A 25,152-nucleotide genomic window follows, 5' to 3' on the forward strand; every position below is an offset into this window, starting at 1 on the left:
AATTATTATTGATGAAATTAAGTTGAGCGTTCGGGGCGAACACGAGAAGCTTAATTTCATCGGGAGATCAAAACCAATTCCTCTTCTCGGTCCCTATCGTAGCCTATTGTATATAGAGATTTATACCCATCGCATACCCACCTTTCTACCCACCTTGAGGTAGCCGGCCAAGCTAGCTTGGAGCCCAAGCTAGGGCCGCCCAAAGCTAATGGTGGAGCCAAATTAAGGTGGCCGGCCAAAGCTTGGGTCCCAAGCTTAGGTGGTCGGCCACTAGAAAATAAAAAAGGATTTTTATTTAAAATTATTTCTTATGTGGATATCATTGTTTTAAAAGAGAGTTTAAAATTTAAATATTTCCTTTTATAGTTTTCTACAAAAGATTAAGAAAAGATTCGATATCTTTCCTTTTTTGTAACTATGTTCATGATTTCAAAGAGAGTTTTAAAATTAAATATTTCCTTTTATAAGTTTCTACAAAAGATTAAGAGAAGATTTGATATCTTTCTTTATTTGTAGATTGAAAGGAGATTTTAATTTTAGAGAAAAATTTCTTTTTTGGTATAAAATTTCCTTTTATAACCCACCATGAAGGGATAAATTGTTAGAGAAATTTTATTTTAAAATTTCCGGAAACAAATAAGGAAGTTTTAATTTGTGTTTAAAACTTTTCTTACTTGGAGATTTGGTTGTGGCCGGCCATGTTGTTTAAGAAAAGGGAAATTGATTTTAAATCAATTAAATTTTCCTTTTCATGGCAAAGGAATTAAGGAAGTTTTTATTTTAATTTCTTTATTTGCCAAGACCAAGGAATATAAAAGAGGGGGTAGAGGTGTCTTCATAGGTGACAACTCTATTCTATTTCTTCCTCTCTTTTCTTCCTTGGTTGTGGCCGGCCCTAGAGGTTCTTCCTCTCCTCTCCTCTTCTTTTTTAGTGGCCGGTTTCATCCTTCTCTTGAAGCTTTTGATGGTGGCCGGTTCTAGCTAGGAGAAGAAGGAGAGAAAGGAGACTTTGTTTCTTGCGTCCCTTGGAGCTTGGTGGTGGTGGCCGAAATTCTACATCCTTGGAGGATTCTTGATTTGGCCGAAACTTGCAAGGAGGAAGGAGAAGGGCTTGGGTGGTTCTCATCTCGGTAGATCGTTGCCCACACAACGTCCGGGATAAGAAGAGGAATACGGTAGAAGATCAAGAGGTCGTTGCATACAAAGGAAGGTATAACTAGTAACTATTTTCCGCATCATTTTAGTTTTTCTTTTGCATGAATTCCAAACACAAGAGGCATTAGATTCTAGTTTTTCGAATTGTAATTCGAGTTTGCGTTTTTCTTTGTTTTTCGAATTTGTGATTCGATTGTTCTTTTTGGTTAAACCTAAAGTTATATAAGGAAATTAAATATTAGCTTTCCTTAAAGGCTTTGTCTAGGCGGTGGTGGATGCTCTCATACCCAAGAAGGTCATGTGCCTCACCATGCAGTCCTGGAAACAAATTTTGGAAATTAATATTTAATTGAATTTATAACATAGGTTGATTTGGATCAATATTATTAAGTTTCGCTTGCGATTCAAGTCTAAACCATTAAAAACAGATAAGTTAAATTTGGAATCAATAATGTTAAGTTCCGTTTGCGATTCCTAATTTAACTTTTAAAGAACACAATAGGTTGTTTAGAAAAAGGTTCGACACTTGTACAAAATTTTTGTACAGTGGAACCGGTAAGATCCTCCTAGGACCAACCAACAATCTAGACTTATGGGAATTATAAAATAAAAGTGAACCATCCAGTTCTTTCTATTTGGTTTAGGCGGAAGGATGGTTTTGGGGTGCACAAACTAGATGCCATAGATTGCATTGCATGTGATATAAGAAGAAAGAGTTCCACAAGTGGCAGCATATTGAAAACGAGAGTCATCTTACTATTTTATTAAAAATCTCTCCTCTTTACTAACTAACTTTGGTGAAGTCTAAAATAAATTTAAGTTAATATTCTTTTGTCTGTTCACACTAAAAATAATTCCAAGGTTTATTAGTAATTCTATAAGTGAAACAATCAGTGATCTAGAGTTCGAGACTCATCTACGACATATTATTATGAATGTTTCTCATCATTAATTTTCTCTGGTTGTTTTATATAAAAAAATATAATTATCTTTAGTCCCAATCTTAGAATTGACAACACTATGATGAAAGAAACTTCTATAAATATTTTAGGCCGACAATGTTAAAAAATATACTTTTCTTATTTTTTAAATTAAATTAATTTTTTTTTCATAGGGAAGCAGTAAGGGTGACACTCGAAAATCCAAACAATTTGGATTTTAGACCAAAATAATTCAGATTTTCAAAAGTCAGGTACTTTACCCTAATGACTGTACTTTAGTATTTTAATGCTAAAATACTTTAATTAATATAATTTCATTATAAAACGTTAATGTGATTTCAATGTATTATATTACACATGACGCGTGTGCACGATCACTAGTATTAATAAAAAACATATAGCAATTTTTGTGAATTCCAAAAATAGGCAAGAAATATCTCTACTTGAAATGAGTTGAGGTAACAAAGATTTATTAAATCAACTCTATGTAAATGAACCAGATTGCACAGTTCTCCCAAGGTTTCTGTGGACAAAATACTGATGGTGCAAAGTAAATGACATCCAATATAATAGATAAAATACAAATATGCTCCATCATCGACAAGAATAAATTGCTTGTAGAACACCAACCAATTGGGACGCAAGTTTTTTTTATCAAACTAATGCCCATTAAATTAGAACAAATCTAATACATTTAATCAAATTAGACCCAATAAAATAAATATGATCATTTATCATATTTGATCCAATACTCAATTAATCAATCCAAATTAATTTAGATTTAGATCAAATTAGTTAAGCTAAACCAATTAATAAGTCAAATTAGACCGAGATCTAATGATCTAATTTGACCATTGGTTCACACCCACACCCATACGGTTTGAACCAGATTGTTGATTTTTTTTCTCACTGTTCATTTACGTGAAGCTACTGCTCACATTTTTTTTATTTTGATTGTGAATTCTTCTATATACACAAGTTATCATGCAGATGAAAAAAAACGTTATTTTGTTTTTTAATTTGATTTTCCCATCCCAGGCCTCCCACGCCGCATGCCACTGGCCCACTGCCTCCACGCAACCGGGACAAACACGGTCGTCAGCCACGAAAGCCCACGCCGCATGCCACTGCCTCCACGCAACCGTAACAGTCACAGTCGTCGCCCGCGATAGCCCATCTCCGGCTTACTTGGGCAGTCACCAGTCCTTTCCAGCACTGGACGCCGATCGCCCCTCGCTCAAAGACGTCGTTGTCTTCAGGCTGCCTTAGTACGCAGCCGATCAAATAGGATTTTGTCCCAAACAGGACGGTTGGATATAAGTGATGTGGATGGAGAAGAGGTGAAAGAGAAAAGAGACTCCATTGTGAATGAGATTTTAGTCTCACATTGAGGGTTTCATGGTATATTAGTTGGTTTATATTGATTCACATGCATTGATGATGTGAACAAAGACATGGGGAGAGACTCCTTCACGCGTGGATGCGCAGGGGGGTGCAAATCTAGGGCCCAGATTTGCATTGAACCATGTTGACTCGTGTGCGAGTACGACCTGCATGCGCTGAATGCTGGACTGATCGGGGTAAAATTTGCTCAAGTATAACAACCAACATTTTACCACGTAAACCTTTTGCTGCTATGTAGTTGATGCATTAAAGTCTAGATTAATGCAGAATCAAAATGGACTCTGTGCTCTCGACTACTCGATTTCATAGATCTGCCCACTCAACGATTGAGTCCGATCTGCTGTTTTTCGGCACGTAGCAGAAACCAGTCCTTGCTGGCAGCCTAAGATTATCCGCTCATGTCATCTCTATTGTAAGTTAAATTTATATTCTGTATAATTTTAAATTCAGCTAAGTCCCCAAAATCTCCGACAACAGATTATTTTTTCCAACAAGGAATTCATCACCAGCCTCGGAATGTCACCGTTGGCATCCTGATGCGGTCATTAGCACTCTCCGGCCACAGAAGCCGATCACTAGCCTTGCCTGCAATAATATGACGACCAAGAGAACGTATTGTTAGATCGAGAAGTGCTAAAGGGGGGGGGGGGCTGAATATCGCTTGTGGTTTTCACTTTTCGTATTCGGAAAACGTTCGAGAGTAAAGCAGCGGAATTAAAAAACAATCACACGAAAAGGACCCAAATATTTTTTACTTGGTTCGGAGCCTTGGGCGACTCCTACTCCAAGGCCTACGCTTGTTGAGCGTTTACTTTGGGCAATTCACTTTCAGATCGCAAAGTACAAATATGGATTACAAAATAAAATTAAGAAGGTTATACCGACAACAGAATTACAAGAATTAAGGCTCCGGGTCGTTTGGGACTTGTCGTAGCTTAGTCGGAGTGTCTCGTGAACAACACGTTGCAGAAGGATCACTTTAGAATTGTTGATTTGAGCTGCTGGTCGAGTGCTCCTTATAAGGGCTGTTGGAGGCGCCTCAAACCCCCTTGAGGGCGCCTCCAACCGCCGAATCAACCGCGCGTGGATAAGCTGAGAAGAAGTCTTCGTCTATCTTGTTGAAGGCGCCTCCATAAGCCTTGAAGGCGCCTCCAATGCTACCCGAGGCACCTCAAGCTACCATGAGGGTGCCTCCAGCTTTGCTGTGCGCAAACTCTTCTCCTTTGCACTCGAGGCGCCTCAAACTCTATGAGGGCGCCTCGGGTACTGTTCATCCGAGGCTAATCTTGCTCCTTTGTCCTTGCAAAACATGTTAATCCACAAACCAACCACATATCCTACAAAACAAAGTTAGCACACACAATAAACATAATAATATGAAAGTTTGACAGTCACAGACTGTCCGGTTCTGACTTCAGATTTCTGACCGAAAACCCTAGGTCGAACCGACGCCTACTGTTCCCTCTTCCGGGGAATGCGTCATCACCTACTCCACTCAGAAGAGCATACCTAATGCCAGTCCAATTCTCCAGACCTACTGGACTTGCTGCCTAGGGTTACCACCCCCTAGGGGTTTTCGCCACCTAAGGTTACCACCCCTAGGACCTAAGGTTACTCTCCTTAGAATTTCCTCCACCTAGGGTTACCACCCCCTAGGACCTAAGGTTACCGCCCCTTAGGATTTTTCTTCATCTAGGTTTACCACCCCCTAGGGTTTTCTACCTGCCTAACCGCAGTTAAGACTTTCCTGAAAAACCTCATTCACACATGTTTAGATAACAAAATAACTTAACTTTGAATTCCTTTGCCATTATCAAAACTTGAGTTTGATCGTCGGATGTTTCCCACACTAACACATATCCCTTTGCCGTGATACATTTCCCGACTTTAAGAGCACAAGAACAACGTTATCCATGGTTTGCAACAAGGTCTATTACCTTGGGACAATCGCAGATTGCAATAAGTTCGCAATCCTTAAAGGCAACAAAGAGGCACAAATATTTTCATGCAAGCCATTTTATAGAAAATATCCGAACATGCATTTCATAAACGTTTCATGATTCATTTCAAGCATTTAGAATAAAGCTCTGATACCAATGTTGACAATTCTAAATGCATGAATTGAAACAAATTAAAATGATAAATAGAAAATACTTACAACGATCTTCCGCAAATCTATAATCAGTGACAACAGGACTTATTGTCGGGAGAACGATCACACAATCAGAAAGCTCTCCACAAGTCTACGAACCAAATCCTGCAACCTTGGATGTTTTCCTCCTCTCTTTACTCACCCCTGTCTTTCTGTTCCTTACCTTTTAATGATCATTGGACGTACCCTTTATATAGGGAAAATAACCTAGGAGTAAAATAGACCTTTTCTATTAAGAGTAGTAGGCAACGTGGACATGTTTCCATATATATATATATATATATATATATATATATATATATATATGTTATCGGTGTAATTGACCAAGGGTCAAGATTAATTAGGTTGACCAAGTTCGGATTGATTCGAGGTTGAATTTCGATATTTGATCAATATATGAGAAAGAAGTCAGGTAGGTAAAGATTTACCGAATACTTAAAAATGTTAAAAGTTCAACGGAAAGTTGGCAAGAGAAAAATCTGAGTGGGACATGGAGGACCAGTCATTTGGCATGGATAAGAAGTCTAAGTGGGTCATGAACGACTAGACACTTAGCATAAGAGGAAAGTCCAAGTGAGACAAATATTGACTATACACTTGGCAACCAAAAAGTCCAACCGGAAGTTGGTAAAAGGAAAATCTAAGTGGGATAAAAGAGGACTAGATATTTGGTGATTAGAAATCTAACGAAAAGTTGACAAAAGGAAAGTCTAAGTGAATCAAGAAGGACCTAACACTTAATGATTGGAAGTCCAACGAGAAATTGGCATTAGGAAAGTCTAAGTGAATCAAAGAGATCCAGACAATTGGCATGATTAAGGAAATCCCAGTAGGTCAATGTTGATCGGATGTTAGACAACGATAAAATCCTAATAGGTCAAGGTTGATCGGATATTGGGGAACGAAAAATCTTGACAGGTCAAGAGTGACTAGATATTAAGCAAATAAAATCTTAGTAGGTTAAGGTCAATCATATACTAAGAAAAATGCGAATTCAACCTTAAAATGGCTGAAATCAGGGTTATAATTCGATTGGTAGGAAGTGTCAATCAATTTACAAATCCTAAATCCGGAATTCCGAGTTTGTTGTATAGTCAATCGATTGATGAGATTCACCAATCAATTTGATGAAGATGGCTAGTGAAAAGAAAGGTTCGGGATCGATTGAGACAATCAATTGACTTAACTTAAATCATTCGATTGATAGTGTTTTCTCGAGTGAACAGAAGGATGCGAAGACAATCGATTGAGATTATCGATTGACAGTGTTTTCTCGAGCAAAGAAAAGGATACATAATCGATTGGGGCAATCGATGGACATCCAGTAATCGATTGGTGTGACTCACTAATCGAAAATGAGTCGTTTTACAAATTTGAATGGTCGAATCTGACATGACAATCGATTGGTGAGTAAGGTCAATCGATTGCTAGGAGGAAATCAGTCCAAACAACATCCATATAAAGGGGATTTCGAGGAGGATTCTCACTACTGATTCTTAGGGGTTTTGGAGCAAACTGTTGCTACATTTTTGGACCAATAAAAAATATTTTCAAGCAACAAGAGGTAAAGCAAAGCAAGATTTTGATTGTAAAGTCATTTTCAATTTTATTTGTCTTTACATTCTAGTTTCTTCAAATATTCTTGTGCTCAAGTTTATAAAAGACTTCTCCATCTCTGTAAATTTTTTAAGAAAGAGAAAGTTCTCAGTGTAAATGGTGAGCCAGGAGTGGACACTTGGAAAGCGATGACAAGACTCTAGGGAACCATGGGACATCGTGTAATGAGCCTCCCTCTAGTAAGGTTACTTTTAAAGTATGTGTCGAGTTTGAGTATGTACACCAATACAATTCCAAAAGTTTATATTAATATATCGGGATTGACTATCTACCTGATGTTAATAATAATAGAGAAAAAAAAAATAAATAGAACTTAGAATATAACAATCATAGAGGCAAAATCAGAATACTAGAATCGTTTCTCCAATTCAGATTTCTTCAACGACTTCTTATTTGCACTCAACTCATTTTCTCTCTATCAACTCTAGTTGTTATTTACGTGAGAGAGTTATTTCATTAGACAAATATTGAATCCCGTAAAGTTTATTCTGAACATTAAATGTCTTTTCATCTAGGAGATTAATATCATGATTTATCTTCCTTTATTTTATTGTGAGATCGACCATGAAAAATATTCGGGTGAACAAAATCATCTTCGACTTCGTTCTATCTGGAAGATCCATGGAAGTCCAGCCGGTCACTTTTCATTTGGACCAACCAAAAGAAGACCTAAGTCCGTTGGACACGAAACAAGATGGAAGGATCGAGGATGGAATATGGGTTTTTATCAGCCGGTCACCTGCACACTTTAACGTGTCATATGTTCCACGGCATCTGCAATTATTTCAATTTATTTCCCAAGTGTTCAATTTAATAATCGCTTTACTGTTTGAATTATTATTATTATTATTTTAAAATATGCTCCTGCCATTTGAATGTCAAATTAATTGACTTAAAATCATACTCGCTTGGTTAAGCAACCATTAGATGACTACAAAATCACCACAACTGGCAGTTAGTTTGGTAGCAAATCCAGCTAACTTTACCGTCCAATCAAGCAACTGTGACTCAGGCACAATTTTGCAATCAAATTGACTTCGATTTCAAAGCTAACTCGCGTGTTAAGTGGCCGCAAGGTAGTCGAGCTAGCTAACTTGATCAAGTAATCATGATTTCATAAATTAATCATTATTTTATGGGAAAATTTACATACAGTCCCCATTGACAAATACAACTTTGCATGTACTCCCCATTAAAAAAAATCTTTCTTTTCACTTGCTAGTCTAATATACTTACCTAATTACCCCTGATATTTTAAGTATAAAAAAAATCTAAAAATGAGTATAAATCCTCTTAAATTCAGTACATTAAACTAAAATCTAGTATATTTTCTATCAAATTGAGTACGATTCTTTTTCCACCTCAATTGGATGGAAAATATACTAGATTTTCCTTAAATGATACTCAATTAGATGTAAAATATATTAGATTTTCTTTAAATGATACTCAATTGGATGAAAAATATACTAGATTTTTTTCAAATGATACTGAATTTAGGAGGAATTGTATTAAATAGGAAAAAAGTCGTACTCAATTTAATAGAAAATATACTCGATTCTAATTTAAAATGTTGAATTTAATAGGAATTATACTCATTTTTAGACTATTTATACCTAAAATATATGAAGGATAATTTTAATTAAAAATATACTCGAATATACTAGATTTTCTTTAAATGATACTCAATTGGATAGAAAATATACTAGATTTTCTTTAAATTATACTCATTTTTAGACCTTTTATACCTAAAAAATTTGAGGGGCAATTAGGTCACAATATTTACATGAGAAAGTTGAAACAAATAAAACTTTATATATAGAGAATGGAAACAAAATTTTTTATGAGTAGGAATTACATACAAAATTTAAATTATGATTAAAAATTTTTCTCTACTTTACTCTTATTTTATTGGATTACGACAGTTCTAAAAAAGCCCTTTGATGATAATCATAATAAAATAAATTAGATTTATATCGATTATAAAAACATTGAATTTAATTTAATGACATTTTTTTAATTAAAGAATGCGCTGGCAGGCGGAGCGGAGGCGACATCGTAACCTGAATCATACGTTGCCAATTTTGTCGCAGCCACGACGATGAAGAGCACAGATCGGATTAAGTAGAATCGTGGACGGCGGATTTGAATCCGCATGTAGTGAATTATGAGAACCGTTGCTTCGAGAGTAAATTGAGAGAAGGCTATGTGGTCGTCGAGTTGACAGCGTGAGTCTATATAAATCAGAAAGGGCCCTTACGCATCGGCAAAAACCGCTGTTTTCGGGATTTGGAAAAAGGGTAAAGGAAGGCTCTTGGTTGTTTTTTTTCCTCCTCTTCGTCGGCTCTCCGTTGGAAATTGGACAGATCGAGAAGAAAAGGTCACCAGGAAAGGTCGAAGGGATCGGCGAGGAGAGCAGGCGGTGGTTCGTTTGGGAAGAGAAAGCCGGCCGACTGTCTCCTTGCTTCTCCAAGGGTCGCGTTCAACCGGAGGTTTGAGCGAATATGTTTTCCTTCCGTTTTGTTGTTTTTCTTTTCACGGCATTCCGTTCTCTGTTAGATTCTTCCTCCTCACGGAATCAATCTGCAAAGTGTGGCTCCGGGCCAATGATTTTCGATTTTGTTTGATTTTTAACTGGAATCGAGGGATCTAGGTTTGAGTTTGGGATGACTCTTGCCTTTTTTTTTTCGTGAGCTGGAAAAGGAATTTGTCTTTCCTACCTAACTTACTTTTTCCTTTTTCGGGGAAGGTTCTTTAGCCTCTTTTTTCTTTGCCTGTGTTGAGCTATTGAAATCTACCGACGTAGAGGTGCATCTCTTTCTTAAAGTATTTATCTTTGTCGGATTTGTTGCGGTTTCTTTTGCTCGGTTCTGTCATTAGATTTAGTTGATTAAGGACCGTTTTTTCTTATCGTTTTTGTTCTAAAAATTTAAGCTTTATGAGATGTCGATGAAATTCCTTACTAATATCTTATAATTGGTTTCCCAGCTCTGTTCTTCAGTTTGGGTTAAGCAGGAGAAGTGCTTCAACTTTTAGCTTTCATCATGGTTGCGTCTGTGGCTGCTTCTGCTTTCTTTCCAGCCCCCTCGTCCTCGTCTATAGCGTCATGTAAAGCATCAAGGTCCATTAATGAATCTCCTGAAAGTTTGAGCGTCCGAGGCATTGTAGCCAAGCCTGCCTCGTCATCTGGAGCTGTGCAGGTTAAGGCCCATGCCCAAGCACCTCCTAAGGTCAATGGGACAAAAGTCAGCCTGAAAGTTGAATCCCAGATCAATGAAGAAGCACCCTCAGCTCCAAGGACATTCTACAACCAGTTGCCAGACTGGAGTTTTCTTTTTGCTGCCGTAACTACTATCTTTTTGGCTGCAGAGAAACAATTTACACTTGTTGACTGGAAGCCCAAGCGGCCTGACATGCTTGCAGATGCATTTGGTCTCGGGAAGATCATGCAGGATGGTATGGTGTTCAGACAGAATTTCTCCATTCGGTCATATGAAATAGGAGCAGATCGAACAGCTTCTATAGAGACCTTGATGAACCATCTACAGGTTTGGTTTGGTGGTGGATGATTGCTTGATTCACTTTCGTTTTAGCTTTCATTATTCCAATTTTAGCATTTGGTATACATACTCTGCAGGAAACTGCTCTGAACCATGTAAGAAGTGCTGGGTTAATGGGTGCTGGCTTTGGTTCAACCCCTGAAATGACTAAGAGAAATTTGATTTGGGTTGTTACCAAGATGCAGGTCCTTGTAGAACAATATCCTTCCTGGTATATTATCTTTTCATGTCAAATCTTGTTGTTGTTGTTTTCCTTTTTTCTCATTACAAAAACGGTCGTGGTGTTTCCTAAGTTAATGAGAGAAATTTCCTTTTGTCCTCCACTGTTTGTTTTGCAATGGTTGTTTTTTCCTGCAAAGTACCAATTTGTCGTTTAAGTTCTTGTCACACACGTCAATTCTTCATACATTGAATTCATTACAGAAATTCAAACTAAAATTGGTTGTGGCCATACTTGTTGTGACTTTGCTTCAATAGTGTCTTTGTGCCTATATTAAGTTTTGTTTTTTGGTTCAAACTCTAGTACTATTGTTCTTGGTAGAACTTGCCCTTTTAGTGAAGATATTTGCTTGATTCTATTCTCATGTTTTACTCAAACATTTTTTTTTTCATTTATTGTTTATTTTGGATTGGAAAATTTTTGATTTTTCTGATCAAGCTGCTTCACTTTTTGTAATTTTTTTTTTCAAAATTCTCCTGTCAAAGTTTATTGCTTTGCTCAAGTAGATAAATCTTGTACTTCTGTCATATGCTCCCAGTTGCCTATGCCTCAAAAATAAGATTTCTATTTGCTTACTGAGGAATTGATTTATTATGTATTTTGTGTAACAAGTTTAATATGCATTGTTTCTCAATTTTTCAGGGAAGATGTTGTTCAAGTAGATACATGGGTCGCTCCATCTGGGAAAAATGGTATGCGCCGTGATTGGCATGTTCGTGACTATCGAACTGGCCAAACTGTTCTGAGAGCGACTAGGTTGGTTTCTGTGTGTTAGTGTGTATACCGTACATTATGACAATTTTTTTTCTTCACAGCAATTTTTTGCTATTTCAGCGACTTGAAATTTCTTTTTTTGGAAATTTAATGTGGCTAATGTGGTTTCCTTTTGACCTTCACATGCAGTGTGTGGGTAATGATCAACAAACAGACTAGGAGACTGTCAAAAATTCCAGATGAAGTCCGTGCAGAAATAGGATCCTATTTTATGGACCATGATCCTATAATAGATGATGATGGCAGAAAACTTTCAAAGCTTGGAGATGATAATGCAGATTATGTTCGAACAGGGCTAAATGTAAGTCTGTGATATGCATCTTAACTCTTAACTCTCAGTCCCCGAATGTGCTGTAAATGTTTTTGTGTTGTTGTCGAATGCAGCCTCGATGGGGTGATTTGGATGTCAATCAACATGTTAACAATGTTAAATACATTGGTTGGATCCTTGAGGTAGTTTATTTTATGATACAATTATTTATTTGAAATATTAATTCATATTTTGAAGACACCACAATTATATTGTTTTTTTTTTTCAAATGTTTCCAGTAGATTATAATGAATCTGTTTTCGATGTTCATGGTTTCTGATGGAGTATATGACATTGTGGTTGAGATTATCCTATTTAGTACTTATCACTAGTGTCTTACCATCTCGTGGAAGGTAAATCTCTCTTTAATATTAGGAATAAAGAAGTCTATTCCTAGAATGTATACTAAGAAATTATTTCCACTTCATAAAGTTTACTTTAAAGACTGAAATTGTTGGAACCGTCACCTAGCACACTATTGTTGAATGTACAAACCTGTATCTCTTTAAGATGAGACTAGATTGCACGAGCCAAAAGAGGAGAGCACAAAAAGGTTTAGAAAAGCAATGAGCTGCCTATCTAGCTTCATCTTTCCCTTGTAGTCATCAATGCCTTGCATCTTTACAGAGCCATTGTATATAGTCAGACTTCATCTACTCGGAAAAAATCATCCATCTGATACTGTCTCAATCTCACTGGCACACAAATTCTCAAACATGATTAACTTTACTGACACCTAGGAGAATCTTCTCAACTTTCAAAAGTTGATGAAACATCTCAATCCTATCTGTTTGACAGCGCACGGCGTTGGTCCATTGAGTACCACTGCTGCATCACATGTTTCCTCTCTTTTCTCCCAATTTCACTGTATCAAACTTAAAAAAAAAAATTCAATTATTGAATTATGTTAAATTTTCCTACGAGTACTATCCGGTTGTATCTAATAACGTCACTTTGTGGTGGACCTGCTAATCATTTGCAAAGGCATGGATTAATCAAAAATGCCGTTTTTTTGTGTGTGTTTGTGTTCATGTGCAGAGCGCGCCAATTTCAATCCTGGAGAGCCATGAGCTTGCTGGCATAACGATGGAGTATAGGAGGGAGTGCGGGAAGGACAGCGTGCTGCAATCGCTGGCCGCCATCTCCAGCGACAGCTGTGACCATGGATCGCTGGACACTGGGTTCGATTGTCAGCATCTTCTACGGCTAGAGAGCGGGGCAGAGATTTTGAGGGCGCGGACGGAGTGGAGGCCCAAGCGTGCCCATGTTCCGTGATATGCAACATGGGATTGCTCAACATACTGCTCTACTTTACAGCCAGTTTTTGACACAACTTTCTTTGACATCTTGCTCGTGAAATGCAAATATCCTAATGTCGTAGTGTAAACCAGAAGGCGACGACGACGCTGTTACTCTACTTGTATTATTTGTTTTGTTTGTTGATTTTTCTATTGATTTGCGTTTACCATTTTATATCGACCTTGCCCATCCTGTCTAGTTTATCATACGTGCACATCATATTGAGTCAGCTCTTTCTATCTATTTGCACATATTAGTGAACATTACCTTAAGTGAAGTGAACCTACGCAAACAGTTGGATGCTCCTTTTCAATTATTGTTAAAGGGGGTGCTAAAGGCGATAACTAAGAGATTGTCTTCATGCCATGTGAACTGATTCTTACACTGCAGAGTGGGGTGATCTAAATAATCTTTATATATATGCATGCATGCATGCATGCTGCCGAAGGCTCTATGTAAACTTACATGACATGGTTCATTAACAGGGGAGAGCACTAAAGAAGTGCTTAATAATTGAGACTTTCCTTCCTTTTTAACAAGATTTAGGTCGATATATAAGAATCCTGCAAAGTTGAGACAATGACGATGCCTGATTCCTCCAAACCAAAGCTTAAATTATGAGAGAACGTAGGGACCGTACATTTTTAGCTTCCCTGGAATGAAATCAACAATTGCACTGGTAAATTTTATTCTCAATTATGTTAATTGAGGCCCATGGACGGAAGTATAAAAGCCAAGGGGAAGTCAGGGAATTGTTAACAAGAGCAAGAGCAGTAGAGCACTGTCCGATTCTTCCTCTCCACTACTGATGAGTAGCCAGCGGCGGCCAGGGGACTGGAACTGTGGATCATGCCGCCACCACAACTTCAGCTGGCGCGACTCCTGCCAGCAATGCGGCGCCGTGAAATCGACCGACGGCGCCGCTGCCGTCGACGGGGGGTCCAACTTCCTGCCCGGCGACTGGTATTGCCTCTGCGGTGGTCATAACTTCGCGAATCGATCGAGCTGCCACTTCTGCGGTGCGCCCAGCAACGGCTCCGTTGTCAACATCTACGACGTCGTGCATGGCTCGGGAGGTGCGGAACACGGACCAGGCAGCGGGTGGAAGCCTGGGGATTGGCTGTGCACCAGGTGCATGAAGTTTAATTAGGTTAATTAGGTTGCACAAGAAGATGAACGATATAATATTAATTAATCAGATGATCAAACACATATATGTATGCGCAGGTCGGGCTGCAACCAGCACAACTTCGCAAGCAGGAAGCTGTGCTATCGATGCAAGGCACCAAAAGGAATGCAAGAGACGACGACGGCGACGGCCGTGTGAGAAGATTCAACAATTAATGGAAACGTTATTATAAAGCTTAATTAATTACTAGATAAAAATATATAATGAAAAAAAATTACAAATTAATTGTATGCTGGCGACGTACGCCGGAGAACGCGGTGCGGTGGGCATGAACCAATTGACGGACGGGTGTCCATGGGAGCTAAGATGGTGTTTAAGGTAGAAATTAATTACAATCGAGATTTTTGTTTGACCGGTTCGCTATTCTGACGTGTACAAATCACTGAACGCGGTTTGTTTAGAAATAAGCCAAAGTTTTTATCACCGTGATTTTTTGTTTATTTTAAGGCTCTTCGTCTTCGCCCAGACTTGTATTCGGATCTGAAAAGGAGGCGCAAATCCATCCGTCTCTCTCTCTCTCTTTCTCCTTCTCTCTCCAGCTGTGTTCATTCCGTTCCCCCTTCCTCTCACTCCGACTTCCTCCCCTTTTTGCGCTCACTGCGTCGCGTCTGATCGGCCGGTGGTCTCTCGATCTCCTCCGCTACACGGCCGCACATCAAATCTCGCAAGATGCCCCGCGGCAATCTCATTTCCTCTTTCTAATCGAGTTGGCCTGAATCGACAAACAATTTTCTTTGTTTCTGGCAAGGGAGGGCTTCAAATCGATCTCAAATGCGAGAAATGATTTCTTATCTTCGGTCGTGTCTTGATCCGATGCGGTTGAGCCTGTTTTGAACTAGGAGATTTGAAAAAGGTACGATCTAATATCTCGAATATCCGTCGATGCTTTTGATTAACCCTAGCGAGCGTGTCCTGGTTGATCCGTGTGTGATTCAAATGCTTTTTTGCATTTTTTTTTCAAGGATCAATCATCGCCGGCGATGTCAACCCACTCCCCTTGCGCCGCGTGCAAATGCCTGCGGCGGAAGTGCACGCCGGGGTGCGTTTTCGCGCCGTACTTCCCCCCGGATCAGCCCGGGAAGTTCGCGTGCGTGCACAAGGTTTTCGGGGCGAGCAACGTCGGAAAGATCCTCAGCGACCTGCCCCCGCCGCAGAGGGAGCACGCCGCCAACTCGCTGGCGTATGAGGCGCAGGCGAGGCTGCACGACCCCATCTATGGTTGCGTCGCCTACATCTCGTACCTCCAGCAAAAGCTCAAGCATGTCCAACTCGAGCTCTACGAAGCCAAGAAGGAGCTCTCCACCTACATTGGCCCAGCCACCCTTGGCCCAGCCACCCTTAGCCCGTTCTTCGCCCACGGCCCCCCTGGCTCCGACTCTCCGTACGGCGTCCCTGTGATGGGCGTCGGGATGGGTCTCGGTCTCGCGGCGCAGGATGCGGCGGCCGCACACCACCACGCCCAAAATTTTATTCACGACCCTCCCCCGCCGCCGCCGCCGCCGCCGCCCGAGTCGATGGAGGCGCAGCAAATTGGCATGGCCGTGGTAGCAGATATGATGACGAGGTACGACCAGCAACAGGAACTCGCGAGATTTAACGGTCGGAGGGGATTTGAGCAGATGGGTGGTGGCTCGTTAATGGCGTTTCTTCCTGCGCAAGAATTCCAGAGTGACTTTGTGCAACAACAGTACTACACCGAGCAGCAGCCGCAGCAGCAGCAGACGACGAGCGAAGATAGGAGGAGTGGCAGCGGCCGTTCGTCTTGAACGTCCGTGCAAGAAATAAGAAAGATAGATTGTGAGTTAGCTAGCTACCCCGAAAAATCTTCTTCTCTTGAACTATTCCCAATAACCAGAGATCGATCTTCTTGAAAGGTATGTACATCAACCAATTTTACCTTGCCTATCGAATCGAGTTCTTTCTCGAATGAACAGTAGTTTATTGTAGCCCGATAAGCTTTTTACACAAGTGTATCAACTCTCCTCTTTTTCCATCGGTGAGTCTTGAAATTGACAGAAAAAAGTTTCTTTTTATTTGTTTTACCTTCGTTTTGATTTTGTTAACCCCAAAGAAAAATGGTGCACTTACTACGACGCATGGCTACAGGATAGGACCACTTCAATTCTTCGCCCTCGTTGATTTGGTGGCAGTGCATTAAGGATCGCCGAAGCAGACAACTGACAAGCGACCAGCAGCAGAGAGAAAAGAGTCCTGTCAGTAAAAGAGAGATAACAGGCAAAAGGAATGCCGAGGCTGCAGGGATTGTGATGCGGTTGTGGCAGTCCCCGCTCATTAATATTCTCTCTGCCGTGAGCTCACCTGCTTCTTTTTGCCGCCTCATACAATAGCCATTTTGCACTCGTCCTGACTCTCAGCCTTGTTTTGGCACACTCTGGTTATGTCACCTTCTGATTCTTCTGTTTCATTATTTATTGCTAGCTTTCAATTTTTTTGTTGCACACACATAAATGCTAGCCCGAGGTGAATATCTATTATGAATAGATCATAGATAGAATTTATTGCTTACAGAATGTTCTGTGTTCGCTAGTTCAAATTTCATTATTCTTCAGGATTACATGTAGTCTTTTAATATAATTTCTTCTTAAAGAGGACTAGAGGAGCCTTCGTGGACTTGGGCACTGAAATAAATTAAAGGTGAGAAGGACAAACTGCACTCTTACCCAACCCTAGAAACAAAGAAAGATGAGCTCAGGACTGGGAATATGTGATCCGAAATCTGTGTATAAATCTTAGCTGCACTACTCTGACATGGGATCACACTTTCTCATCATGCATCTGAAGAGTAGTGGTGATAGGAAACTGTTACGTGCCTTGTGGTATAGATAGAAGGAGAAGGATTGAATGGTTATATTGAAAAATCAAAGTTATTATATTGTTATATCATTCCAAAAAGTCAAGAGCTTTAATTAACTTCACTGTAACGTCAAGAACTACGAAATTAAGGCATGCAAATAGAATTGACCTAATTAAAGTGCCTTAGCCTCTGGGTTAGAACTAATAATAAGAATATCAAAATAGATGAGTCCAAAATGCGTAAACAATGCAATAATAGAGAAAGAAGCAACTAGAGAAGTACGAACTCTATTATTACACAGTCCATATTAACGTACCAAAAAAAAAAACAATTAATTAGGCGGTCCTACGAAAGTTTTTTTATAGACTATCAGGATAGATTAATCGGAAAACACGGGTAGCGAGTGACCTAGAAGCACGATATTTCTTAATTATAAGTCTCATTTGAAAAAAAAATTCTTACAAATATGACATAATTAGGAATTGAGCCGTAGATACTGAGAGATAATTGAACATCCTTATCGCTATACCATAGGTAGAATGAACTTGATCGAACCAAAATCAAATCAACTGAAACGCTCGTTTGGCCCAAAATTAAATTTGATTATGACTTATACCTAAGCTGGACCATCCTACTCAAATCAAACTTGATTTGGAGCTGGTCAAACTCAACCAAAGTTCTAAGCAAAACTTATTTCTCATGCACGTGATTTACCCCTGGTGATATCAAATTTTATATTATCTATGTCGACAGTGTCTACTTATAATACACGACATGTGATTATTAAGGTATGCATCAATCTTGTAATTCAAGCTTAAATTTCTTAACTAACACTTCACCATGCATCTAGTGATTTCCATTTAATGTCACTTGGGTAATTTGGACTTTTGAACTCAGTGTCATCATATTAAAATGTTTTATGCTTAGGGTTGACCATTAGCTATCATTGTGCATAACCATGCTCAATAAATGCAATAACTGATTTATTATTAGGAGAGCAAACAAGAAGAACAAATCTGGAGAAGATGTTAGAGGGCAAGTTGCTAGAATGAACAACACTGCCTCTAAAGGCTGTACACTGTCACAAACTCTGTGGATACTCAAATTAGTCCTTCAGAAAATTAAACTATGAAGCATTTCAGACATGCATCAAAACAAGTAATACCAAGGCTTATTGGCATAAGGTTAATCAGGGAATCATGTCGGTATATGATACGGTGCATATGGATAGGACTCGATTATCGAAAGTCAAGGAGACGTGATAGTCAGAAGTCAAGGAAACATAATAGTCAGAAGTCAAGGGGACGTGATAGTCAACAGTCAAGAAGACGTGACAGTCAACAGGTAGGGAAAGAAGGGGTGGGACCGCCCGGTGTCGTTAGATGTATAATGCCAGGTCGGGTGCTTACATATCGGGATCCCATATCTAAATCGTGGTGAGCAACCGGGGTGATGCTTGACCTAGATCTAACTGGTCGGGTTTTCACAGATTGATTATATCCAGGCCTAGTTCTCTCAGTAGGCCAACTCCCGATCATCTCGAGATGTCCTAGTCATACTCAGGCGGGACAGAAGGTGTTACACGACAACAAGGTCAGGGAATCCTAACCGTCTATCAGAGAATAACTGCTGTATGTCAGGAAATATTCCAATGGTCCGCGGTCATCTGCGAATGAAACCTTCTTCCAGTCTATAAAAGGATGTCACGCGCCCTCCATCACCAGACAGGTCCTTACACCTGACATTCCCTGACATCGGTCAGTCTCCAGAGGCACGCACGATCATATAAAAAAGGAGGTTCTCTCCCTTTAGCAGGTACGCTCTCTCGCACATTCGCACTTGTCTTCTACTTTTCTTTCTTCTTCATACACTATTTTCTGGGAAAAAAGTACCTGACTTAACCGTCGGAGGGTCTGCTCCGGGGACTTTTTCCCTGGTTTCTTGCCTCTAACGTTCTGTGTGCTTGTCTGAGTGTGCACAGAGTTCCAGTACCACCGGTTTAGTTATCGCTGTCCGTCAGCGCCACATGGGGGTCTATTCATCGGGGCACGTACGATAAGGGTGTCATAGTCACCTCTCGGTCAACACCATCGACAGCTTATCCGGCTTTCGTCTAACTCAGATTCCGGACAAGATCAATATCCATTCATGCAACTTAATAGGGAAGCTGTAGAATTCCTCATTTCTGACATCATGCCTATTGAAGGGTTTCAACCATGAGAAACCCGTCTGAGTAAAAAATCTTTACCTCCAGTGTGTTGTCTAGAACGATTGCTACCATTAAAACCACTGTTGAAGCCGATGAGAAGATTGAATTCAGTATGCCATTGAACTGCAAATCAACAACAAATCAGTTGTCATTCACTTCGCTACCGACCAATGAACACTGCAACAACTAACCCATCCGGCATCTGTTTTAGCAAGTCCATGGCCTGCTGAAGCTGTGCATTCTTTGAGTACTAAGGAACCGACATGCCGAGAAAAAGTGAAGCGCCTAAGATGTACAGATTCCTCAAGGAGTTACTGTTGGCAAACTGAATGAATGAGATACCGACAGCAGCTATACCATCGAAAAAAGATGGTTATTAGTAGGATACTAAAGAAAAATAGGAAGAAGGGGGGCATGACTTGAGTTTTTTGTTCATTACTCACCAACAAATCCAAAGAGGACACAGTATATTGCGGCAAATATTGGTAATGGAATCGAGGCGAAGAAAGCCCCAAGTTTTCCTGATGAAAAATTGTGTTTCAAGTTGACATTAGCAATAAGAATGCTGGTAATCCAATTTCCACACATTTTCCTACCTGAACAAATGGTTGCATTATTATCAGGTAAAATCTCTTTTGTTGAAGGATTTGATTAATAAAAGATCAGACCTGAGGAAAGCCTCTCTCAAACAGCCCAAGTGATCCCACAACACATACTACAGGAACTATAAGTACAGGACTGCAGAACCTGCAAGTGTTTTTATTCTTTGATATGATAGCTAATTTAATTCGAAATCGAGCATTCAGATACATGTTTTTAAAGAACAGTTGGCATATATCTACCTGAAGAGTCTTTCCCATGTTTTGGTGAAACCAAGAAATGTGTTGATTTAGGAAGATATCATTAGCGAACCTTGAATAGCCTGTTAGAAATTTAATGTATATGAGAAATTAAATTTTGATCGTTGAATTAAGATTGATAAATCTTGTTCATTCAATTTGAAAGGTTTAAGCGTCCTTTGAATGACTAAATCTCATTCATTAATTTCTAAAGGGTGACATCTAATGAAGAGATAGTGTGTCTCTTAAGAAAAGATGCGATCTACATCATCCAATTCAAAATGAATGGATGAAATATAATTGAACTAAGAAGTTCTTATACCCCTTCATTTAGTATAAATAAGGTCTCTTATATCGTCATTTAACTCACTCAATTACTTATAAGCAAAGTAAGCATTGCATTCCATACTTGCATTGGAGAGTTCAAGAAGCTTCTTCAGTTCGGAGGTCTTGCGATTTGTAGTGCTGTTGTCACAAGATAAAATCGTTGTATTTTGGGAGATGATTATCGTGTTCTGCGAGCACCGTGTGCGGGGCAAATTCGTCTTAAAGAGATAGAGTTTAACTCTAACCTCAACTTCGCCAAAACGGCGATAAGATTGCACCATTATCAAAAGATTCTAAAAATTTTAAGACGAATTTTTCTGTGCAATCTTAATGGATTTATCATCAATGACTCCTGTTCCATCGGCGCATGGCGAGAAGCTAGAAAAGTTCACAGGTACATAGTTTAAGAGGTGGCAGTGAAAGATGTTGTTTTACCTAACCATGTTGAACATTGCGAGGTTCTTACGTGAAGATGCCCCCTCTATATCTCAAGATGAGACTGAAAAAGAAAAGAGGGTGGCATATGATGCCTGGGGATATAGTGACTTCTTATGTCGAAACTATATCCTCAATGACTTGGATAACACGTTATACAACGTGTATATTCCAATAACAACTACAAAGAGTTATGGGAATCTCTCGAAAGGAAGTACAAAATAGAAGATGACAGATTGAAAAAAAATTATCGTCGGCAAATTCTTAGATTTCAAGATGATTGAGGTCAAAACTGTGACAACTCAAGTCCAAGAGTTGTAGTTGATCCTACATAATTTGCATGCTGAGGGCATGATAATGAATGAGTCCTTTTAAATTTTCACGATAATCGAGAAACTTTCACCTTCGTGGAGGGAATTAAAAAATTATCTAAAGTATAAGCAAAAGGAGATGAGACTTGAGGATCTGATTGTAAGACTGTGGATTGAAGAAGACAATCGCAAGCAATAAGAATCAATAAAAATGCATATATTTACAAAGGCAAATATGCTAGAACTAAACACTAGCAGAAAAAGAAAGTATCCTGGCAAATGACAGAGCCAAGGGAGGGTTAAGAAGTTCTAAGGAACATGCCACAACTGTGGCAAACTGAATCACAAGGGCAAAGACTATCGACGTCCAAAGAAAGTCACTCAAGTACAAATGACTGAAGATAAGTCAATGCCAATAGATATATCAGAATTAGACCTGTCTGCCATTGTATTTGAACCCAACTTGGTGGACAATCCAAGGTAGTGGTGGGTCAATACTGGTGCCACATGACACATTTACTCTGACAAGGCTCAATTTTCAACTTATACCTCTATTAATGACAGAAAACTAATTATGGGCAATTCTACAACTTCCAACATTGTTGGTCTTGACAATGTGGTATTAAAGATGACACTAGGCAAAGAAGTGGCACTAGTCAATGTGCTTCATATTTCCCGACATTCAGAAGAATTTAGTGTCAGAGTCGGCTCTTGTCAAAGCTGGATTCAAGCTAGTGGTTGAGTCGAATAAATATGTATTGACAAAAAATTATCAATTAATAGGCAGAGGGTTCATGTAGAATGGTCTATTTAAAATGAATGTAATGGTTGCACACCATGAATTCAATGACAATAAAATGATAAAATTTACTTATTTGGTCGAGTGTTCCAATTTATGGTATGTTTGACTTGGACATGTAAATTATAGCACTTTGCGACGACTTATGAATCTAAATTTATTGCTAATATTCAATATTGATTCAACACATAAATGAAGCTACAATGATAAAGTTATCTTTTCATTCAGTGGAAAGAAGCACGACCCCTCTAGAATTAATTCACAGTGACATATGTGACTTAAAATTTACACAAACTAGAGGAAGCAAAAAGTATTTCGTTACTTTCATTGATGATTTGCACTAGATATTGTTATGTGTATCTATTGAAAGACAAAGATGAAGTTTTAGAAGAATTCAAAAATTATAAGAATGGAGTTGAGAATCAAATTGGTCAACTAATTAAAAGAATTTGAAGTGATCGAGGAGGAGAATATGATAGTTCATTTGATGAATTTTGTGCAGAATATGACATTATTCATTAAATGATAATTCCTTACTCTCCTCAATCAAGTAGGATTGTTGAGCGTAAGAATCGAACTCTTAAAGAAATGATGAATGCTATGTTGATAAGTTCGAGCTTACCCTAGAATTTATGGGGGAAAACTATTTTATTGGAAAATCGTATTCTCAATAAAATCCCTCACAAAAGGAAAGATAAAACTCCTTATGAGTTATGGAAGGGTCATAAGCCTTCTTATAAATATCTAAAAGTGTGGGGATGTTTGGTTAAGGTAGAAGTGCCTAAGTCAAAGCAAACCAAAATAGGACCAAAGACAATTGATTGTATTTTTATTTGATATGTCAATAATAGTAGTGCATATCGAGTCTTGGTGCATAAATCAGTAGTCCTTGATGTATATGTTAGAATAACCATTAAATCAAGGAATGCTATATTTTTTAAAAATATTTTTCCTTGCAAAGATAGAAAGAGGAAAGTTCAAATAAAAGAACTTATAAAACTATGAGTAATCTAGGAAATAATGAAGAACCAATACGCAGCAAAAGAGCCAGAATAGTAAATTCATTTGGTCTTGATTTCATGACTTCTATGTTGGAAAATGAATCAAGGACAATAAGCGAAGCCTTATCAAGTCTCGAGGCTCCCTTTTGGAAAAAAACCATCAATAGTGAAATAAATTCCATCATGCAAAACCATACTTGGAAATTGGTGGATATTCCACCTGGAATCAAGCCTTTAGAATGTAAATGGATCCTAAAGAAGAAATATAAGGCTGATAGGACTATTGAAAAATACAAAGCAAGACTAGTGACAAAGGGATTCAAACAAAAGGAAGGTCTTGACTTCTTTGATACATATTCATTAGTAACAAGGATCATATTTATTTGAGTACTCATTGCTATTGCTGCAATACATAACCTTGAGATACATCAAATGGATGTGAAAATAATCTTTCTAAATGGTGAATTAGAAGAATAAAATATATATTGAGTAATTTGAAAGGTTTGTGGCTCCAAGACAAGAAAATAAGGTGTGTAGACTCGTGAAGTCACTATATGGGCTAAAACAAGCACGAAAATAGTGACATGAGAAATTTGATAAAATTATGATGTCAAATGAATTTAAAATAAATAAGTGCGATAAATGTATATATATCAAAGGCACACCTGACTCGTTTGTTATTATCTGTCTATATGTAGACAATATGTTTATCATGGATAGTAATTATGATATAATCATGACTACTAAGAAGATGTTGACCAAAACCTTTAATATAAAAGATATGAGTATAGCAGACATTATACTCGGGATTAAGATCAATAAGATATTAGATGGAATTATCCTTTCACAGTCTCATTATATTGAGACAGTACTAAGAAAATTTAATGTATATGATTTTTTCCTTGTAAAAACACCGATGGACTTAAGCTTGCACTTAGCTAAGAACCATGGTGAACCTGTATCTCAATTGGAATATTCGAGGATAATTGATAATTTGATGCATATCACTAACTGCACACGTCCGAATATTGCCTACGCAATCAACAAATTAAGTAGATTTACAAGTAATCTAAATGATGACCATTGGAAGACATTAATAAGAGTTCTTAAATATTTAAGATATACCTTAGAGTATGAATTACATTATACGAGATATCCAGTGGTACTAGAAGGCTATTGTAATGCAAATTATATATCTACTACAAAAAAACTCTAAATCTACCAGTGGATATGTATTTACCGTTAGTGGTGGAGCAGTGTCATGGAAATCCATGAAACAAACCTGCATAGCTCGATCAATTATGGAATATGAGTTTATAGCCTTAGATAAAGGCACAGAAGAAGTAGATAATCAATGCCTACCGTAACCTCTTAGAAGATATTCCATGTTAGGAAAAACCAGTGCCTACCGTGATGATATATTGTGATAATCAATCAGCAATTACAAGGGCACAAATAGTTTATATAATGGTAAGTCATGACATATTCGTCGACGACACAATGTCATTAGGTAGTTGATCTGTAACGGAGTTATTTCTGTTGATTATGTCAAATCAAAAGATAACTCGATGACTCCTTTTACAAAAGGGTTAAATAGAGACAAAATATACTGTACATCAAGAGAAATGAGATTAAAAATCTATAAACAAGAACATTCATAGTAGTAACATAACCTTGTTGATTGAAGATCCCAAGATCTTGGTTCAATGGGACAATGAAATTATAAAAGTTCCTATAAGCACTTGGATTAGTTCCCCTTTCATTCATAGGATGGAAAAGTGCTACCTATGATATGTAG

At 38.4% G+C, this 25,152-nt stretch overlaps 3 protein-coding genes and 1 pseudogene across 4 annotated transcripts; 3 read left to right on the top strand and 1 right to left on the bottom strand.

Annotated features, from left to right (window-relative positions):
* Nucleotides 1-9,518: 9,518 nt before the first annotated feature.
* On the top strand, nucleotides 9,519-13,603 carry LOC122034220 (palmitoyl-acyl carrier protein thioesterase, chloroplastic-like). Its single transcript, XM_042593368.1, has 7 exons — nucleotides 9,519-9,758; nucleotides 10,255-10,814; nucleotides 10,904-11,037; nucleotides 11,689-11,802; nucleotides 11,950-12,121; nucleotides 12,205-12,273; nucleotides 13,169-13,603. Exons 2-7 carry the CDS (start codon nucleotides 10,311-10,313, stop codon nucleotides 13,403-13,405), a joined length of 1,230 nt encoding a protein of 409 aa, XP_042449302.1. The 5' UTR covers nucleotides 9,519-9,758; nucleotides 10,255-10,310; the 3' UTR covers nucleotides 13,406-13,603.
* A 576-nt stretch (nucleotides 13,604-14,179) lies between these two features.
* LOC122034222 (uncharacterized RNA-binding protein C17H9.04c-like) lies at nucleotides 14,180-14,924 on the top strand. The gene is made up of 2 exons (XM_042593370.1): nucleotides 14,180-14,560; nucleotides 14,657-14,924. The coding sequence occupies exons 1-2, from the start codon at nucleotides 14,238-14,240 to the stop codon at nucleotides 14,754-14,756; spliced, it is 423 nt and encodes a 140-aa protein (XP_042449304.1). The 5' UTR covers nucleotides 14,180-14,237; the 3' UTR covers nucleotides 14,757-14,924.
* Nucleotides 14,925-15,089: 165 nt separating this feature from the next.
* Nucleotides 15,090-17,485, top strand: LOC122034221 (LOB domain-containing protein 36-like). Of its 2 annotated transcripts, XR_006126649.1 has the most exons (3): nucleotides 15,090-15,471; nucleotides 15,581-16,492; nucleotides 16,725-17,482. XR_006126649.1 is itself a non-coding variant. In XM_042593369.1 (2 exons), the coding sequence occupies exon 2, from the start codon at nucleotides 15,599-15,601 to the stop codon at nucleotides 16,382-16,384; it is 786 nt and encodes a 261-aa protein (XP_042449303.1). In that variant the 5' UTR covers nucleotides 15,090-15,471; nucleotides 15,581-15,598; the 3' UTR covers nucleotides 16,385-17,485. The 2 variants fall into 2 exon arrangements, 1 of the variants encoding a protein (XP_042449303.1); XM_042593369.1 differs by having other exon boundaries at nucleotides 15,581-17,485.
* LOC122034173 lies at nucleotides 16,773-20,230 on the bottom strand (annotated as a pseudogene).
* Between the last annotated feature and the right edge of the window lie 4,922 nt (nucleotides 20,231-25,152).

This window comes from Zingiber officinale, chromosome 11B (assembly GCF_018446385.1).
Source record: "Zingiber officinale cultivar Zhangliang chromosome 11B, Zo_v1.1, whole genome shotgun sequence".
Lineage (NCBI taxonomy): Eukaryota > Viridiplantae > Streptophyta > Magnoliopsida > Zingiberales > Zingiberaceae > Zingiber > Zingiber officinale.

Excerpts from the sequence above, each read along its gene's own strand:
- LOC122034220 (XM_042593368.1), top strand. The coding sequence starts at position 10,311 with ATGGTTGCGTCTGTGGCTGCTTCTGCTTTCTTTCCAGCCCCCTCGTCC. Across the intron at positions 12,122-12,204 it reads ATGTTCGAACAGGGCTAAAT|CCTCGATGGGGTGATTTGGA; the intron begins GTAAGTCTGTGA and ends TGTCGAATGCAG. Across the intron at positions 12,274-13,168 it reads ACATTGGTTGGATCCTTGAG|AGCGCGCCAATTTCAATCCT; the intron begins GTAGTTTATTTT and ends GTTCATGTGCAG.
- LOC122034222 (XM_042593370.1), top strand. The coding sequence starts at position 14,238 with ATGAGTAGCCAGCGGCGGCCAGGGGACTGGAACTGTGGATCATGCCGC. Across the intron at positions 14,561-14,656 it reads GGGGATTGGCTGTGCACCAG|GTCGGGCTGCAACCAGCACA; the intron begins GTGCATGAAGTT and ends ATGTATGCGCAG.
- LOC122034221 (XM_042593369.1), top strand. The coding sequence starts at position 15,599 with ATGTCAACCCACTCCCCTTGCGCCGCGTGCAAATGCCTGCGGCGGAAG.